Source organism: Hyperolius riggenbachi, chromosome 3 (assembly GCF_040937935.1).
Source record: "Hyperolius riggenbachi isolate aHypRig1 chromosome 3, aHypRig1.pri, whole genome shotgun sequence".
NCBI classification, from domain to species: domain Eukaryota; kingdom Metazoa; phylum Chordata; class Amphibia; order Anura; family Hyperoliidae; genus Hyperolius; species Hyperolius riggenbachi.
In genome coordinates this window covers 180,884,276-180,905,105 of record NC_090648.1, presented here as the reverse complement: position 1 = coordinate 180,905,105, position 20,830 = coordinate 180,884,276, and the positions used below count along the sequence as shown (strand labels likewise).

Sequence of the window (20,830 nt, the reverse complement as noted above, 5' to 3'; positions counted from 1 at the left end):
TACCGAAGGTAAGTATACAATTTTCCGTTTTCTCAGATGGGATGACTGCAGTTTGATAACAGCAGCTCACTGTTAAGCTCACAATTTTTTTTTTTATTTTTTTTAAAAGCTAACGCCCTTACTTTCCATCTCGCTAGTGGGAGAATACACAGGATTACTACTAAGCAAATTGCCTTGTGGCCCATAGAGGCAGATTCTGTAGAGCCCCTCCATCCAAACTTGCTCCCCACTTTTTCCACTGGCCACTATCCCCTGCCACTGTCTCATAACAGAAGTGCTTGAGTGGCAGCTTGGCCACATTTTGATTAGGAGAGAAGGAGTATGACAGCTTGCACAACCCGTCCCTCATGAACATCCAGCTTTGTGGAAAGCACACAGCAGCCTCCATGTAACCACTGCTGGTAACTGAAATATTAAGGTATTTAGCATCATTTATAATATGTTTCCCAATATAGGGGAGGGGTATGGATTTAAAAAAAATATATATAATTCAGAAGATAGATTTTAAGCGAAGTTTATTATGTACACAGAAAGCAAAGAACTCACTGACATTTATGTCAGTTTTTTCTAGCAAAGCATATACTGCTTCCTGACTACAAGTGATAACTGGATACTCCAGGTCGGGACAGTGCAATAATGTCAACAGCTACATGAATAGGTCAAAATTAAAAGAAAAGTAATTACTGTACCTGGTTTTGCTTGAAATCCGCCCTTTTTTTAATGAGGTCAAAAACAAACAAAAATTTCATATAGAAGACGTATGCTTTTTCCTCATCTCCATCAAGCCGGCATTCTTCTGCCTTCTGGAAAATCTTGGAAGCACTATTGACATAGCTAAAAATAAATACATACATTTAAAAAGGGGCACATAATGACAAAAAACAAATGGTGATCTAAATATAATTTGTAATGTATAAAGGGCTGAACAGGCAGTGCAGCAGTTTTTTGCCAATAAATCTTGATATATAGCCGTAATTTCCGGTTTGCTACAATTATAGCAGTGTTGATAAGCTCAAAAGATTGGCTTTAAACCAAGAGTTTGCCAACCCCTTATTCCACGTATTAATTGTCAGCTCCCCGTGTATATAAAGAGTGTACATGCTTCTATGTCAAAAGAAGGAAACAAACCAAAAAAAAGAATAGGTATACCCCAAAATTGGTCTATGAAATGGATGAAATTGGACTATGACAGAAAAATTAGACAGAATATAGCAGGGAATAGATGGTGAGGTCCTCTGAGGATGGTTCGTGACCTGATGACTATACTCTATGTGTCAGAGCTATACAAGAGCATAATATTATTAATTTCCACTGATGACTATATACTCTACAATGTGTCAGAGCTATATAAAAGCATAATATTATTAAATTTTTATCACCACTAAACCAATGGGCCCCTAAATATTGGTCTGATTTACGCCTCTTGCCAGTCGTGTAGCTAGGCTATTTGACACCCAGTGCTGATTATTTACAGCCCCCCCCCCCCCCCCCCAAGGAAAGTAATGAGTGTGACGTGCAATGAACACCACGGCATAAAAATGGGTGTGGCCATGAGAGGGGCGGGTGGAGTTAACTAATGTAAAATGTAAAAACATAGTTGAGCAAAGTAACCGTAAAAGTGCTTCCTTCTTAGCATATGACAGTTGCTACACCTCCACCAGGTTCACCCTGTGAGATCCAAACTCGCCAACAGCGGTGGGCCATGGATTACAGTGGCCTTATGCACTTTTGGGGCATTAACAGGCTCCCCACGCCTTCGATCACACCTCTTCTCTCAAATAGCAGCACTTCCTCTTTAAGATTCAGCAGGACAACTTCCCATAAAATATACCTCAATGATAATAGAAAATCCTCATTGTGCAGCTTGTTAAAAAGAAACGTACTTTATTTGTGCATTACACTCACGTTTAGTGGGGTGTTATTTCCGGCATGGGGAGTTTCTAACGCCCCTCCCCTTGCGGCCTCCCGGGCTGACAGCCGCTCAGTTGTTACTGGGTCCTGAGCTCCCTTCCACCGGCGCAGCCTCCCTCCACTACACGTTATCCTCCTTACGCATGTAGATTCCTCCCTACTAGTTTCATCATGCGACTTATTCAGGGGATGGAGCCCTCATGCGGTAGCGTGTATTTATTACGATCGTCCCGCCCTTTGGGAGTCCTTTTCCGCCATATGCATTCCGGAAGCCGGAGAGCCCGTGGCTATGCATACTTCCTCCATACCAAACTTTATTGACACTTGCTAAAATGTTAAAATTCCATGTTAAAAAACGAATTATGTTCAATTCATATGAAGACCCATATTAGAAACAAAAACATTATAAAAACCCTTCATAGAAACACCACATACTAGATATTAACATACAAGATCTATACAATTACTGGCAATGAGTCATTATTCTCATCCTTTTACCCACTGACATAAATACACGGTACCGCATGAGGGCTCCATCCCCTGAATGAGTCACGTGACTTGACGAAACTAGTAGGGAGGAATCTACATGCGGAGGGAGGCTGCGGCGGTGGAAGGGAGCTCACAACCCAGTAACAACTGAGCGGCGCCCCAGCGCCCGGGGAAGGGGCTGGGGAAATAACACCCCGCTGAACGTGAGTGTAATGCACAAATTAAGTACATTTGTTTTTAACAAGCTGTGCAATGAGGATTTTTCTATTATCATTGAGGTATATTTTATGGGAAGTTGCCCTGCTGAATCTTAAAGGGAAAGTGCTGCTATTTGAGAGAAGAGGAGTGATCGAAGGCATGGGGAGCCTGTTAATGCCCCAAAAGTGCATAAGGCCACTGTAATCCACGGCCCACCGCTGTTGGCGAGTTTGGATCTCACAGGGTGAACCTGGTGGAGGTGTAGCAACTGTCATATGCTAAGAAGGAAGCGCTTGTCTGATTTTGAACATGTCATTAAAGGAAACAACTCATTCCTAGAACAGCAGCGCACCTCTGAGCGGACTTGTGTGCTGGGTCCTTTGATTATAAATCTTAGGACTGCATAGATGTGATGATCTAAACCAGGGGTCCCCAAAGTTTTGGAGTATATATAAAATGATGTAAAAGTCTTTGCAGGCCAGACAGTAAAACATACCCAGGTGACAACCTGCAGTCCAATTGGACAGCAGTGTCACCTGATGTGGATTTTGATTGGAAACCAGCGAATTACTGCTTTCTGGCTTCCATGTGGATGGGTGGTGCCAGCACTGCTATTCTATATAGAGACCACCAATATTTAAAAATGTAGCTGACTGCATCTATAAATACATTTTGTGTATGAGAGGGCTGATAAAAAAGCCTCAGGGGGCCACATTCAGCCCGCGGGCCTTAGTTTGAGGACCACTGATCTAAACTATAGTGGATGTGAACATTTCACCTTATGAGCGGACTTGTGTGCTGGGTCCTTTGACTATATATCTGAGGACTGTATACATGTACTGATTTAAACCACATTGGTTGTGTTATTTTGAACATATTGATTCACATATATTTCCACAACCTTGCATCAAAGTGATACGTCCACATTGGGGGGGATCCCAAGCGCTATATTTTGTTTGTATCTTGATTTTAACCGTAAAGGTAGATGGACAACGTTCTAAAAACACGTAAGACAGCAGCATTTCCCAGTCAAACCAGAGATTCTCATTATCAATGTGCAGACAATAAATCTTTAGAAACTGTGTGATGCTATTGTGTCAGTGTGGACCAAAATCTCTGAGGAATGCTATGAATGCTGGAAGGGTGACACTGGATGGAAAGAGGGTGACATTGGGTGGGAGGAGGGTGTCACTGAGTGGGGAGGGTGACACTGGGTAGGAAGGGTGACACTGAGTGGGAAGAGTGACACTGGGTGGAAGGAGGGTGACACTGGGTGAGGAGAGTGACACATAGTGGGGAGGGTGACACTGGGTGGGAAGTAGGCGACACTGGGCGAGAGGAGGGCGACACTGAGTGTGGAAAGTGGTACTGGGAGGGAGGTGTGCAATACTGGGTGGGAGCAGGGTGAAACTGGGTGGGGGCGACATTGAGTGCGGGAGAAGGTAGACAATGGGTGGGAGGTGGGATCGACACTGGATGAGGAGCGTGACACTGGGTGGTAAGGGTGACACTGGGTGTCAGTATAAGTAGCCTGATGACCTCACCATTTTATTTAGTCAGATGACCCCTCCCCCCAGCCAGGTGACTCGAACCAATTATAGAGGGTGCCAGTGCCCCCAACCCCAAAGTTTGCAGCAGAGGGAGAAATAACCTCTCTACCTCCTACTAGGCTTTTCTCTGTCTTGATGACATGATGCATGTGACATGCATCATGCAGAGGAAGACGATCCTGGAGAGGTGACTTCTCCCTAAGATGTGCACAACAGCTCTCCGGGCCATTGCTCTGCCCCTTGTTTGCGATTCAGCCTCTTCACTCACGGCTCCGCCCCTTTGGTCATAGCCCCACCCCCTCACCCACCAAGGGGCGGGAAACAACTCTGTCGGGTTTTCACCCCCTTCAGCAGTGACAAGCAGTTGTGGCTCGTGCCCCCTGCCTTGTGGCGTCAATGCCTCTTGCCATTCATATTGAGTGTACAAAATTCACATTTGCATCAATCAAGCTAGCATTTGGCAGCTAAATATAAGCACACAAAAGCTGGCTCTGTGCTTGCAGCCTGTGTAGCTGCAGCCTCACAGGGAAAACAGTACCTGTGGCTCACCACTAACAATTTGTGCAAAACTGGGAAACAAGGTGAAGGCTGACATTTATTTTCTTTGTAACAATCCATATTGACTGGCTCTCCTGCTGATCCTATGCCTCCAAAACTCTTAGCCATAGACCCTGCATAAGCATACAGGTGAGAAGTCTGGGTTGGCCACATGCTTGTTTCAGGTGTGCAATTTAGACACTACTGTGGCCTCAATTCACTCTGTTGATGCAGAAACCAGCTGATTTTACTGATCACCTTGCCAAATGCCAATTCACTAAACTTATTACCGCACTGAAAAGTAAAGTTACCTACTAAAGTGGTAAATACCCCAAGAAATGTCAAGAAATTGCAAGACACCGAAGATTAAAGCATTTGGTAAATCAAGCAAAAAAGGGTTCAGTATTTACCTCCTGTTCTGACTAGCCAGTAACTCACTCTCCATGCTGTAACAATGACAGATGAAGCTGACAGCCAGTAGGAGAGCCACACAGCCCTGCTTCTCACCCTATTTGATCCTATACTCTGGAGGGCCTGACTTCAGAACGCAGAGCAGGGGAAGGAGACCTTTTAAAAGGCTTTTTTGTATCCCTTTAGATGTGCATATCTGTACCAGGTATACAGAAGAGCTCCCTCTGGTGGCTGCAGCACACCTAAAGGGATGCACTGGACAGAAAAACACAAACTCATGCACACCACTTGTGGGAAGACTCACAGCTTCCTGCCTGACCTGCTCCACAGCTGGTGAGGCTTACCAAACATTTTTGTTTGGTAAATTACCAAACTTCTACCACATGCGGGAACTCTTAATGAATTTGGAAAAAGAAAAAAAAAAAAAAAAAAAAGTACCTAAATTATTATACAGAACTGCCCTTTGTGAATTAAGGCCTGTGTGTAATTCAAACAACACTACTTCAGTCAAACAGATCCCCATTACAGCCAGGCAAAGAGTATTGTTTAAAAGGAAATACATATCGCAGCCTCCATATCCCCCTCAAGTGTGCTTTAACATGAAAAGGTTACTAGACATTGCGATGCAGAAAATAGTGGCTGAATAGTGTACTGGTTAAGGGCACCGCCTTTGACATGGGAGGCCAGGGTTTGAATCCTGACTAGGGTCAGTACTATTCAGTAAGGAGTTCAAGGCTAGACTCCCTAATACTGCAGGTTTGCCACTTGAGTGCTTCCCAGTGGCTGCAGCTCGAGCGCTTTGAGTCCGACAGGAGAAAAGCACTATACAAATGTTCGGATTATTATTATATAATTGCAGCAGCTCTGAAGGAGAGACTCTGTTAAGAACAAGGACTGCTTAGACTACAGAGTGTTTTTTGGGCAAGGTCTGCGCACTCGCACAGAATGTTTGTAAACAGAGCAACGGATTGTGAAAATACATGCATTTCTGCTACTCTCAATATATATCTGGTTGACTCATACTTTTTCTTTCCTAAAGACCCCTGAATACTATTGGCTCTTATTCTTGAAGGTTGTTTGTTTTGCATTATTGGAGCGTTCAACATGAATTCAAATGGACATTATGCATCTATATGGTATTGCATTTAGACAGAGAGGAGTTAACCTTGTATAGTTAGCTCAGGACCACACCCTGAGGGTGTGTTTAAGATACCTATAAATGTAAGCTTGTTTGTGCCTATCATTTTACACCTGATGAAGGACCGTGAGGATTCGTAACATGTAGTGTGTGCTGTTCTGCTACAATATATGCTTTAATTAGCAAAGCCTGTGGTGTGCCACCTCTTATCTTGTGTACCTTAGCTTTTAGCTTTAAAGCGGAACTGTAAATCGTTTTTAAACACAGCGTTTCACTTACCTGGGGCTTCTGCAAGCCCCCAGCAGCCACCCTGTTCCGCGCCGGTCTTGCCCGAGCCTCCGTTCTCCCGCCGCCGCCGTTCCGTTCCTAGACTTCTAAGTCGATGCCAGCGCGGCTCTGACCAAGCGTATCTTTTTTTCGCGTTCCCCTCTGCAATAGCAGGGGACGCAAAGAAAGGATACGCATGGCCAGAGCGCAGTGGCCCGGCGGCGAAACCGAAAGCAGCTAGCGGAGGGAGAATGGAGGCTCTGGCAGGACCGGCGCGGGACTGAGGCTGCTGAGGGCTTGCAGAAGCCCAGGTAAGTGAAATACTGTGTTTAAAAAAGATTTACAGTTACGCTTTAAGGGCCTGAACACACTAGTGCGCTTCTGTCCACTTTTAAGCAACCTGTATCAATTTGTAACATTGACATGTTGTCAAAAAGTGGTCAGAAGGGCTCATTTCCATATAGTGTGCTTTCAGGCTTATGGAAACGCAATCGCATGGACATCAGAGAGTGCATACACTGCACTGTCTGCTGATTCCATTCATGCGCTGCAATTCACTACTAATTTGCAGTTGACTGCATTTTGGGGGGGCTTCAGCCCGCAATCCCATTCAGTATAATTAATGGGATTGCAAGCCTCACCCCCCGCCACGGGGCTCTGTGCTGCATGGAAACGAGCTCTAAGTGTGAACCAGGCCTGAAACTTTTAGATTACCTTAGGTTATGTACACATGTACAATATGACTTGGCAATTCTCTAAGCAATTCTGTTAACAGAGTTACAGTTCAACTTTCACTTTAAATATAGCCATTTCCATAACACATATTCTCGACCTTACTACAAATAAAATAAAATGTGTCTTGCAACACAAAAATCTCCCTGTTCCAGAACAAATACACTTAAACAGGACAATTAATCTTGTGCCAACAATTATAGTATTGCAAAATATTTCTCATTTCCTGCATTGTGGAAACATAAACCTTGTGCTCATTATCACAGATTTCCCAACTTCATCAGGTTTACTGAACGTTAATTCTATCTCCCAGATGGGAAACATTGGTTAGGGGACACTATTTTACTTTTCAACAAAGCACAAAATAAGCCTATCAACCACATATTTACTGCTACTAAGCTCACCATAGCTGCCGCATGGAACTCGAGAACTTTTGTCCTTGGACTTAAGAGTAACGGTCAGGCTACAAAAGCTAATTTAAAGGGACACTGTAGGGGGGGGGGGGGGGGGGGGAGGGAGGGGCGGTCGGGGGAAAATGAGTTGAAGTTACCTGGGGCTTTTAACTGTCCCCCGCAGACATCCTGTGCTGTGCAGCCACTCACCGATGCTCCAGCCCCGCCTCCGGTTTACTTCTGGAATTTCAGACTTTAAAGTCTGAAAACCACTGCGCCTGCGTTGCCATGTCCTCGCTTCCCCTGATGTCACCAGGAGTGCACGGGGCAGACCATACTGGGCCTTCGCAGTACGCATCTGGTGCCATCAGCGGGAGTGAGGACACGGCAACGCAGGCGCAGTGGTTTTCAGACTTTAAAGTCTGAAATTCCAGAAGTGAACCAGAGGCGGGCCGGAGCAATGGGGAGTGGCTGCGCGGGCACAGGATGTCTTTGGGGGACCATTAAAAGCCCAGGGTAACTTCAACTAATTTTCCCCTGACCCCCCTACAGTGTCCCTTTAAACCTCTATTCTCCTGTGTTAAACAGTTTAGAAGGAAGCCAAAAAGGCAATACTGAAGTTAAAAATCTCTCTTACTTAGATGTTTGCTGAACAGCAAGGCTCTTTATTCCCAAGCTCCTAAGGAGGCCGGCAGGCCGCATAACAGATACTGCAAAGCATTCTGGGGCTGCTTCTTCTTCCCACTGCACTCCCTTGGTCCTCCCATTAATTTCCCTATCCTGCCCTAAGGCTGCTTTCACAGTGAGAAGTTACAGGCTCATGTTACAGGAGCTTGTAACTTGCAGCCCAGCTCACAACACTGAAAAATCAATGTGCTGTTCACAGGGCACATGTTCCGTTAGAGTATACTGCAGGAGTCCGCTATTTTTCCTAGCCACATGGCTAATTTATATTCACTGCACAGTAGTGTTGTCCGGATCATGAACCATTAGGATCTTTGATCCTGGTCATTTTTGTGAGTCGAATCATCAGGAAGCAGGGTAAGGGAGGATATTACATCACAATTGGAATCAGACAAACATGGAACCTGCCATGAGCTGTCAGAAGCATCATTCTCTGCAAATACTATATAAAAATTCTGTGAAATCCAAACGTGGACAGTGAAATGCATATGTAATGTAAGTACAGCAAATATTTAGCTACTGATATATGTGTTTTTATACCTAACAGCTCCTCTTTAGTCAGGAATAGACTGAGTCGTGTTCTCTTCTTTGAAAAACTACATGCTAGGTTGGAAGATAACATAACTAAGTTTAATAAAGTCTGGACGCCTTTTGCAGAATACCTTCTTGGCTCGGAACATAGCTCCTGGGTAAGAAACCTCTACATTTCTATGAGCCCTTGGCCTCTTCTTTTTCTCAACTAGTCATGGTACCACAGAATCTCCTCGGCCCATATCCCTTTCTTTCTACTATCTTTCTCATACCTTTCCTCTTCTTTTGCTTTCTTCTCTTTCCTATCTCTTTGTCATTGTTGCTCCAGGATCACTTTTAAACTACAACACCCCTAACCTTTAATGAACACAAGACGCACTTTTAAGGCACCCCCCCCCCTGTCTTCGCTGGAAGTCAGGCTATACTAGCTAAGTTATTTTACTGTTTGGAATATGCTCTGGCCCAGCCAAAATTGGTTCAGTGTATGGGTAAGAGTTATATTCCCGGTTACCACATCTAAACTAGTTCTGTCCCTTAAAGAGGAGCTGTTAGGTATAAGGTCTCAGAGAAAATAAACACATATATCAGTAGCTAAAGATTGGCTGTACTTACATTACATATGCATTTCACTGTCCACGTTTGTACTTCACAGAATTTTTATATAGTATATGCAGAGATTGATGCTCCTGACAGCTCATGGCAGGTTCCATGTTTTTCTGTCAAATGTGTCGTCATGTCCTGCCTGCTTCCTGATCACAGAAAAGCTCGTACTGAATAACACAGTGTGCAGTGAATATTAATGAGCCATGTGGCTAGGAAAAATAGCTGACTCCTGCAGTGTACTCTGCACGGAGATTTATCAGTGCTACGCACTGGACTGATTACAAGCTGCTGTAACGTCTCATTAGCAGCCGAGGGGAGGGCCCCAGAATGCTTTGCAGTATAGTATGCGGCTTGCGTCCTCTTAGGTCTAACAGCTTTTCTGATAAGCACACATCAAAGGTAACTGAGATTTTTATCTTCACTAATGGCTTTTTGGCTTCCTTCTAAACTGTTTAACACAGGAGAATAGAGGTTTAAATTAGCTTCTGCAGCCTGACAGTTACTCTTTAAGGTAATATGATTGCCTCAAAATACCAGGGCTGTGGAGTCGGAGTCGTGGAGTCGGGCAATTTTGGGTGCCTGGAGTCGGAGTCGGGAAAAAATGCACCGACTCCGACTCCTAATGAATTTGTAACTGTAATTAAAATAGAAAATATGATAAAATGTTCTATTTCTCAGATAATAGTCATTAAAAATAATGTATATATACAGTAATAGCTGTGCTTAGTCCACAAAAATGAAATAAACCAATCAAAATTAGTTACTTGTGCTGCTTCAATAAAGCAGTCCCCTTATTTTTAAGGTCAGATATACATATCTGATTGTGACTGTATATATGATGTGTACACAGGAATCTCTTATATATACTAAATAACATCTATGCTGTAAGAATAAAGCCTGATGTGTAGCTATGTGACTAATAGAGATGGTCAACGAGATGGAAATAATTCTGCATTGATGCTGATTTATGCAAATGTATGCACTCCCTTTGCTGATGAAATAAAATAATTTGATATGTTGTTAAAATTTGGTTTGGTGACTACAAATTAAAGGGTAACTGAGACGGATGAAAAGTAAAGTTTTATACATACCTGGGGCTTCCTCCAGCCCCCTTCAGGCTAATCAGTCCCTCACTGTCCTCCACCACTCGGATCTTCTGCTATGAGTCCTGGTAATTCAGCCAGTCAGCGCTGTCCGGCCGCATGCCGCTCCCACAGCCAGGAACATTCTGCACCTGCGCAATAGTGCTGCACAGGTGTAGTACGCTCACGGCGGAGTGTGTTCATGCGCACTACGCTTGACTGACTCAAGTACCTGGACTCATAGCAGAAGATCCAGGTGGTGGAGGAGGACAACGAGGGACTGATTATCCCATAAGGCGGCTGGAGGAAGCCCCAGGTATGTATAAAACTTTAATTTCATCTGTCTCAGGTTTACTTTGTTACACAGTAGTACTATACTCTACATATGCACTCCCCACAGAGCTGCAGGGAATCCACTGAGAATGCTGCGCACATTGAACACAGAGGTGTTGTCTGTTTACAATCTCCTCATTCCCCTGCAGAGTACCTGCACATCATTCTTACATGCACCCACACTTGATAGATGTTCTTTGTTCCGGTTGTACCTTTTACAAGTACTCTTACCAAGGACTAGTTTTAGTCTAAAGGGAATAAATATAGTAGTCTACATATCCTTCTCACTTCAGTTGTCTTGTAAAATTCCTAAGCGTTGGCAGTTAAGAGACGAATTTCATGTTACATACTTTTAATCAACAAAATTGTAATATGCAAATTAGAGGAGTCGGAGTCGTGGAGTCGGAGTCGGTGGAATCCTAAACTGAGGAGTCGGAGTCTGTGGATTTTTGGACCGACTCCACAGCCCTGCAAAATACACCACTTTTTATCCTACCTGCCCGTTGTAAATGTAATGAAATGCTGAAATGTTGTTTTTCCTATGTTTTCTATAGGTGTTCTTCAATGTGTTTACTCTTTTGAAAACTGTTCATTAATGCTTGGATAAAAAAACTTTGTTCATCAAATGTTATTCTTGTATAACTTTTTTCTCCTATAAAAAACCTCAAACATTATTGAAAACTGAAAGTAAAATAGTGTGAAGTTAAAAATTAGTTTCCCTGAGTACGTTGACTCCCACCTCCATTTTCTTAATAAAAAATAAATAATAAAAACAAACAACTTTATTATGAGTGTATAGAGTACACAAATTACACAGTAAGGATACTTGCCAATGGAAGACAGTTCATGCTCAATGCACTTGCGGAAGACTTTGATAAACTTAAAATGATGCAGATACCACAGATGAATTGAAAAGTATAACTTAACTGAAGAAAGCCACATGGTTAGCGCTGAATGTGGTCAAGAATACAAGATGAAGCTGTCCAGTTGAAACAGCCTGATTGTCCTTTGGATTCGCCATGACCTGGACAAAACAAAGCCTCCCAAGACAGTGTCTTGAATGTTACACATTGTCACCAAGAGTACAGTAAATGCAACAAAGGCTAAATGAGCTCATGAAGCCTTTTAACATTAGGAGGAAGAAAAAGAACAAGGGCATAATAGCTCTGGACTATGGCGACAGATGCTTTAGAGATTGGGGCAGGAAGGGTGATAGGCTTTATATTTAAATAACCATGTCCAAACTGGTCCAGTTCTGGTTAAACGTTCTGCAGAATAAAAACGTACAAAGTTGTGTCTACAATCAGAATCCTTTTGTCTGATGTAACATTCATTACAATGCATAAAGTTTTGTAAATGGCAGATAAACCATGTTTCCACTATGAATGTTCTTAATCTCTTAGCAGCAGAGGGAGAAGGTGGGCAGGGTCAGGTCATCTGCTTTGTGCTGGGGGAAAAAAAAACAACAACAAAAAAATAATAAATAAATAAAAAAAAAAAAAAAAAAAAAAAAACACCCTGACTGCTGCCAGTTTTCTCAAGGGAACCTGGAGTCATATGACTGATTTGAAAGATCAGGAAGAGTTTGAGAAAAAAAACATACAATATAGGAGAACTCAAGAAAAGACAAACATGCAGTACTGAGTAAAGCCTGAGGACAGGTCTGAGCATTCCTGAGGTTACACACAGCATAACCACAATAAATAGAAGGAAATGAAATTACTCAATGAAAATGAAAGCACAAAGTGAGGCCTTAACCAGTTAGATACAAGCTTTACACGTGACAACTGTAAATGGAAAAGCTAGATAAGAATATACCTCTTTGTATTCGCTGCATCAGCTTTTACTTCAGCTTTTTTGTTAAGTTCAGAGAGGGACGTGGAAAGATACAGTTCTTTGGGATGTGCCGATACTGTAGGCATCTTCAGCAGAGAAAGATGTCCTTCTCTCCACACTAACACAAGCTGGATTGACCTGTATTCCTAGTCATAATGTACACCTAACAAAAACAGGAGACAGAAGAAAACAGACTAATGGAATCAGCTGTTCAACCTTTTACAAAACAGTTTCAATTTGCTCCATACTTGCGGCTTCTACAGTGCCTCGAGTAATGAAATAAGACGCTGTATGTAATCCTAAAGCAGACAGAAAATGGATCTGCCGCGGAGACATAAACAGGCACCAGTGTGCTTCCTCAGGTCAATAAAAGGAAAGAGGCAATAAAATGCTGCTTTACATATTGCTAAACACTATCACTCTTCACAAAAGCTGCCTTTAGCAAAACAATAAATTGCTTCAGTGAACAAACTGCTATTGTGAGCTGCTGGGGCTGGAACAAATTGTGCAAACTGTCTATAGCTTGGAATTAAGCCAATCCAAACCAGCAGAAAGTGCATCTGATTGGCCTAATTCCAAGCTGCATCCAATTGGCATTAAATCTGCACAGGAAGTATGTTACACGGACTCCCGGGTTTGCCGTGTTATTTGCGTTCCAAACCGTCGCCAATGTATTTAAATTTTCTGTGTTGCCCATTGACTTACATGCATTCCGCCGCTGCGGTAACACGCTGTAACTTTGCGGCGGGTTGGCGGCCGACCGGGAACTTCTGACGCGGCCCAGTAAGTGTGCTAGGCCCCATTATCATTGTGTTACTCTGCAGCAAAACAGAATAAAGCAACACACACTTGCAAGGCATCTACCAGCAAGCTCATGGTGTGTTAAGCTCACAGGGCCATAAATGGATGATTTGCATATTCAGCAGTGATGCATTGTGGGACACCTCAGGAGCACACTCTAATCTAAATAATTGAAAATACTTCTATTTTAAGAGGGCTTTTTTTGTCCTTTTTAGCCCCTTACACACTCCTCAGAGTTCCGGTCCACCATTAGCTTGCTGGGCAATCTGTTGGGCTTTGTTCACATCTAAAATGTGACGCTAGCGATTTTCGATTTTGTTAAGGACTTTTTTCCCCCCTTGTGGCGCTTACCTGCGCGCTTCGATTTTTTTGTAAAGTGCTTTTGCAGCGCCATTTGTTTTTTCACTTCCTGACGCAAGTCAGGAAGTGAACTCTTTGACCCGGAAAAGAATAAATACAATGTATTTATTTTTAAAGCTCAAAACGCTCACAAAATCGCTTTATGCAGCGATTGCGTTTCGCGCTTTAAAAATGCGTTTCGCGGTTTCCCAATACCTTCCATTGTAACAAAATCACCCTAAAAATGGTACAGGCAGCATTTTGCTGAGTGGAGCGGAAACGAACCGCTCAAATGTGAACACTCTCATAGGGAATCATTGCACAAGCGCTTATAGGGCGATTTGGAAATTCGCCTGCGCTGAAAAAAATAACGAAAATGCCCTAGGTGCAAACAAGCCCTACCTGTAAGTGTTTCAAGTGCTACCTAATAGACCCACATGAATCCATGCCATGCACTGATGAGGAGCAACCAGTCCAAAACAGTTTGTATGTATGTTGGATTGGTGTGACTCTGTACAATTAACAAGCTGACACATCATCGCATTCCAGCGGCTCTGGAGGTGTGTTTAGCTTTTAGGGACATTAAAGGATGATTTGCATATTCAGCTGTGATGCACTGTGGGGCACCTCAGGAGCACAAGCCAAAGGTAATAAACTAAAAAAAAAAAAAGGATACAATAAAAGGGTTTATCAACAACTGAACTAGTGTTGACACATTTGAATTTGGAACGTTGCTGCGAATGCTTTGGATCAGAACCTGAATCTTTACATATGCAGACCGAAGCAGAGGGGCGTTAACCCACCATTGTCACCGCCTCTGGCCATTGCGCTTGAAGTCACCTTCCAGATTTTCGATCCTTCCTCCTTCACAGCTCATTTTCAAACTAAGGGTGCATACACACATCCAATTTTGATTGGCCAATTGTTTAACTTGAAATGTAGTAAAAGAGCTAACCTACAGAATTGGTTCATAGTATTCAAAATCTCTTGGCCTTCATACTACATGGAAGTAGTAAAATTGACCAACCATTGCCCAATCAAAATTGGATTTATGTACACCGCCAAACTATGAAACCATGAATTTAAGGCCTGGTTCGCACATCAATCTGCACATTTAAGGTCAAGTACAGTATCTGCATTTTCATGATATACAAAAAAGATGGAAAATCGTATGCATCTAAAACATTAAGGATATCTGTAACCTTAGGTACTCATACATATAAACAAATGTATCTGTTCTCTATGTCTCCCTGATCTTATTTTTTTTATTTCGTCCACGTCTCCTCCACGTCTAAATTTATAAAATGGCTCTTTTTTCCCAATACGTCCACGAACCCAGAAGAGGTTCTACATTATAGGTAAGGAAAAAAAAGCCAATTTATACAAAAATAAAACAGTTTTGAGGAGCAGTGAAATTCACACCAATAAGATCAGGGGGTCACCCCAAATGAATACATATGTTCATTCATATGCATTGCGGTGTCGTTCTTCAGCACGTCCTGGCTTACTCTCTGCACTATAAGCCAGCCAGAAACAGCAGCGCGCCCATAGGGGCTGGCATTACACAGGAGAGGGTGCGGAGATGAGCAGCAACAGGGCGAGAAAGAGTGAAGCGCTCAGCCTCGTCATGTGTTACTGGCTTCAACAATAATTTTGAATATTTTAAATGGCAGAACATGGGGTCCAGCGGCAGTTGCACAAGGATACTGACCCTGCAGACAGATATGCCAGCCTTCAAGGCACCTAACACTGTGGTCAGTTTATATCGCAGAATAAGGTTATAGGTATCGTTTAAAGGATCACTATTGCGAAAAATGGTATGGTTAAAATACATGTAAACATATACAAATAAGTAGTATTTTTCTTCCAGAGTAAAGTTAGACATAAATTACTTTTCTTTATGCTGTCATTTACAGTAGTTAGTAGAAATCTGACAGAACTGTCATGTTTTGGACTAGTCCATCACTTCATGGGGGATTCTTTATAAAGACATTCCCTGAAAAGGATTTATACAAAGATGCTGGCCAGCTTCCCTGCTCACTGCACAATTTATTTGGCAGCTGGATAGCGCAGCTGCCATTCGCTAAAAGCTTTTGAAAATAAACAAAACCCTGATGATCCCCTATGAAGCCATGGGCTAGTCGAAAACCTGTCGGTTCTGTCAGATTTCTACTGCCTAATGTAAGTGATAGCAACAAAGGTGAAAAGTAATTTATGGCTCATTTTACTCTGGAAGAAATATATTTCTTATTTGTATATGTTTACATGTATTTTAAATTTGAAGATTTTCACGATAGTGGTCCTTTAATCATCACCCCATTCTTTGTCTTCGGTTTAACAACCCGGCCTGCAGTGATGCTCAAATCCGATCCGGATAGTTGTGATTCGGATTTCATCCTGTTAAATTCAAGTCACCTGTGCGGGCTGAGCAGGGGGTTTATTCTTCCCTTTCATGACGTCTTCTTCGTCCGTCCCTCGGCGCCTCCCACGATGCGGTCCAATCCGGCATCACGTGACTATACACTTCCTCCTTCAACCCGGAAGGAGGAAGTTTTTTTAGTCACATGACGCCGGATTGGACTGCATTGTGGGAGGCGCCGAGAGACGGACGAAGAAGACGTCATGATAGGTAAGATTAAACCCCCTGCCCAGCCCCGCACAGGTGACTTGAATTCAACAGGATGAAATCCGGATCACCACTATCCGGATTTCATCCGGATCGGATTTGAGCATCCCTACCGGCCTGTTTGAGAACCTGTCTAGCTGCACTGACAGCCAACAGCCATATTATAATGGAACTTGGCCAAAACCTTTTTTTTTTATGCTCAAGATAGAACAAAGAAAGGTTGGAATCAGGCTTACATTATTGTGTCTCATCATACTAGGGAATATATGAACAAAAACAAACAAACTAAAAACCTTATTCACTGCCTGTCTTCTAGTTACAGAGACTGGGGCCTATTTATAAAAATTGCAAAACTGATCGGGTTCAGTATTGTTAGGTGCGAGTGCTCCCCCATGGCATCGACAGACTAGAAACTGAAAAACTCTGCTGGCGTTCCTCTTTAATAGCGCCCCCCCTCCTCCAGATTAGAAAAGCATCTGGGAGGTGGTGAGGAGACACAACATTCTGCAAAACAACAAATGAACTGGCTGTAAGAGCACCATGGTTATACAAGCAACAGAATGTGCAGCCTAAATAAATTGCTTTACAGAGTACATTAAACAATCAAGGTCCTCCACGGTCCCTCACAGGATCTCACAGTCTAATCCCTACTGTGGTCTCAAGGTTCATACACATGTCAGATGGAACATGGACACCTCGGCCATCCGGGATCATCTCAGATGGGAATCTAGCATGCATACAGGTGTAATGCTAGGTGCACACAATGCAGTTTTCTGATGGATTTACTGTCATATCGATTATTTGCAACATGTCCGATCTGATTTTGAATCATTTATTCATTCGATTTTCTGATAACTTTTATGAAAAATCGTTTGAAAAATTGATCAGAAATCAGATCTGACATCATGTAAGTAATCGGACAATAAATCTGTCAGAAAATTGCATCATGTGTACCTAGCATTACATAATTTCGATTAGAGATCCATTATCCTAGCTCTCTAAATAACACTCATGTCTTTTCTTGATCACCTCATTCGCTTGGCTATACCCCAGCAACATTTCTGTAAAGCCCTTGTCAGCCACAGTGTGCAGGCCCAGTATGGTCTGTGCCTGCGCAGTACGCTCCTGGTGACATCAGCGGGAGCGAGGACACGGCAACGCAGGCGCAGTGGTTTTCAGACTTTAAAGTCTGAAATTCCAGAAGTGAACCGGAGGAGGGGCCAGAGCATCGGTGAGTGGCTGCGCGGGCACAGGATGCCTGCGGGGGACAATTAGAAGCCCCGGGTAAGTTCAACTAATTTTCCCCCGACCCCCTACAGTATTCCTTTAATGTGTAGCTTGCAACTGTCAATACAGCCATATATTCATTTGATAAAGCACAGCAGAAACAGGAAATACTGGAGGAGGACCCGCCTTGCCAGCTTACAATGTAGATGTGGTGGGGTGACACTGGGTAAGAGGAAAGGTGTTGGGGCTGGTGGATGTGGCAGTGAGCCGCAACATCTGGCTATGACAAATTATAAGCTTGTCTAAAGCGCTGTGTTTTAAAAAGGTATCCAAGGTAAAATAAAAAGTTAAGGCTTACTTTGTGCTTTTTCCAGCCCCCAGAGGTCTATCTGATCCAGCGCTGAAGTTCCACCACTGTCCTCCAGGCTGCCACTGTGCCCTCCATACGATTACCACCCCCAAAGCTGGGTTGCGGGCTTCTGCAAATGGGTGCCGTGCACCTCCTGCAATAGTGCTCCATTGGCTGGGAGCATTCTGCGCTAGCGCAGTTCAAGTCTTTGTGAACTGCACAAGGGCAGAATGCTCCTGGTCTCAGGAGAGCGATCACGAGAGGCACGCAGCGCTCATGCACAGAAGTCTACAACCCAGTCAGGGATTGGCGATCCTATGGAGGGGACAGAACAGCCTGGAGGACAGCGGAACTTCAGCACTGGATCAGATAGACTTCTGGGGGCTGGAAAAAGCCCCAAGTAAAGCTTAAAGAGTAACTGTCAGGCTGCAGAAGCTAATTTAAACCTCTATTCTCCTGTGTTAAACAGTTTAGAAGGAAGCCCAAAAGCCATTAGTGAAGATAAAAATCTCAATTACCTTTGATGTGTGCTTATCAGCAAGTCTGTTATAGACCCATAAGGACGCAAGCCGCATACTAAACTGCAAAGCATTCTGGGGCCCTCCCCTCGGCTGCTAATGAGACGTTACAGAAGCTTGTAATCAGTCCAGCGTGTAGCACTGATAAATCTCGGGGCAGAGTACTCTGCAGGAGTCAGCTATTGTTCCTAGCCACATGGCTCATTAATATTCACTGCACACTGTGTTGTTCAAGTAGGAGCTTATCTGTGATCAGGAAGCAGGCAGGACATGACGACACATTTGACAGAAAAACATGGAGCCTGCCATCAGCTGTCAGGAGCATCTATCTCTGCATATACTATATACAAATTCTGTGAAATCCAAACGTGGACAGTGAAATGCATATGTAATGTAAGTACAGCCAATCTTTAGCTACTGATATATGTGTTTATTTTCTCTGAGACCTTATACCTAACAGCTCCTCTTTAAAGAGTAACTATTCTTTATTCTTATATGGTAAAAAAAATAAGGCAATCCAAAAGGTAAAAATGACTCAATTTTCTTCTCAAAAGAATATCATTTACCAGATCCTCTGGCTCTTATCTGCCACAAAAGAGAAGTTGCAGCACATGCTGTTTTTTTCTTCTTCAAGTTTTCTCCCCTTTTCCCCTCAGGCATAACTAATGCAGCCTGATTGGCTGAAGTTTATTTTACTCCAGTTTGACCCCCACCCAACTTTTCCTCTCTGATTGGCCAATTTTTCTTGTGCTGAGAAAGTGGCCCTAAGGGAGGAAATAACATCAGGATTGGCTTCAGACACAGGGATTACAAAACAGAAACTGACAGAAACAGAATTATCTTTATTTACTATATAAAACTCACTGAATTCAAAACATGGGCAGTGCAATACACATATTTGGTCGAGAACTCCTTTAACTTTTACCTCGGATATCCTTTAAGGGCATGTTGCATTGCTTTCCCTCGAAAAACAGGAAAACAACGCAACTGAGCGGAAAAATCACCCCCATGTTTTGCAAGCGTGTCACATACAGTAAATAAAGTATGCTTCACTGGCACAGGTAATGAATGTGTTATGTGGTAATGCACTGCGTTGGTATACTGTTTCCCCACTGTGAAGTTAGCCTTAGCAGAATTCTCTGTTCATCAAGTCTTTAGCAAGTCAAAAATTAATGAAATATGATTCATTTTTCTTTATTACAGTTAAGTGAAAGTGAATATACTTTATTACAACTCACATACTATACACTAACACTCAACTATAGCTTAGTGTTTCATATATAATTGTATAGGTGTCCTGCAGTCTCATTGCCTGTTGCAGCCAAGTGACTACCAATAATCATTTTCACGGAACAGCTTAGACAAGGAGTCAATTTGCCATAAGACCCTTTAAAACTAAAGTCCAAAGAGATGATAATCTGTACATTATTCCTGCATCCACAAACTGAGAATGCCCTTCAGCTTCATGCGCAAATCACACAGTATAACGTACATGACATCACAGTATGGGCAGTGGTGACAGAAGAGGGATCACATGACAGCTTCCACTAACATCCTGCTGCTGCTCCTCAATTATTATGTCATTAGGGGGCTGAGCCGGAGACCCTCCCAGCGTCATCACACCATGCAGAGCACGAGCAGCCCCTCACCCGCGCCACATACATTCTCCATGTACTGCCTTACCGAGCTCGCCCAGGTCCCTCCTCCCCCTCGCACGCTGCACAGGCCGAGCACTGCTCCGCAGCCCGGTACACCAAAATGGCTTCAGATTGTTGTTTTTTTTTTTTCTTTTCTTGCGGTGTCAGTGAGCGGACGGCGTCATGGCGTCACGGAAGGCGGAGCGTCAGAGATAGACTTCTTTACCGCTATATTTGAACTTGCCGAGTGCCCCGTTCTGTAATCTGTATAGTGTATACTAGTAGTGATGAGAGAAGAGCTACTTGTTCAACACACGTCCTGTAGTGATCTACGACAGGATTATTTCACACTACTCGTACTACTGTCAGATTGACTATTTCCAATAGGTCCGATCTGATTTCCATAAAAGTGAATGAAAAATTGATCAGAAATCAAATCGGACTAGTTGAAAATAGTCGATCTGACAGTACGTGTCAGAAAATTGTATCGCGTGTACCTAGCATTACAGAACAGGCTTTAATCTCACACATGGAGAGTATAGAAATAGTCGTTACAGCTAAACTGAACAGAAAAGGCTGTTGCTTCTCTCTAAATGACAGCCACAATCTGTAAGAGGGGCTATAAATTATCCTATCCAG

At 43.1% G+C, this 20,830-nt stretch overlaps 1 protein-coding gene across 3 annotated transcripts in view; it reads right to left on the bottom strand.

Annotated features, from left to right (window-relative positions):
• USP8 (ubiquitin specific peptidase 8) overlaps positions 1–20,353 on the bottom strand; it is a 102,877-nt gene extending 82,524 nt beyond the window's left edge. The window contains exons 1-3 of one of the 3 annotated variants that reach the window (XM_068275382.1): positions 20,238–20,353; positions 12,677–12,857; positions 690–834 (exon numbers count right to left, since the gene is read on the bottom strand). In XM_068275382.1, coding sequence (XP_068131483.1) covers positions 690–834; positions 12,677–12,780 — 249 coding nt within the window. In that variant the 5' untranslated portion in view covers positions 12,781–12,857; positions 20,238–20,353. Of the gene's footprint in view, positions 1–689; positions 835–12,676; positions 12,858–12,942; positions 12,965–20,046; positions 20,167–20,237 lie in introns of those variants that run through there. The other 2 variants (XM_068275383.1, XM_068275384.1) reach the window with 2 other exon arrangements.
• Between the last annotated feature and the right edge of the window lie 477 nt (positions 20,354–20,830).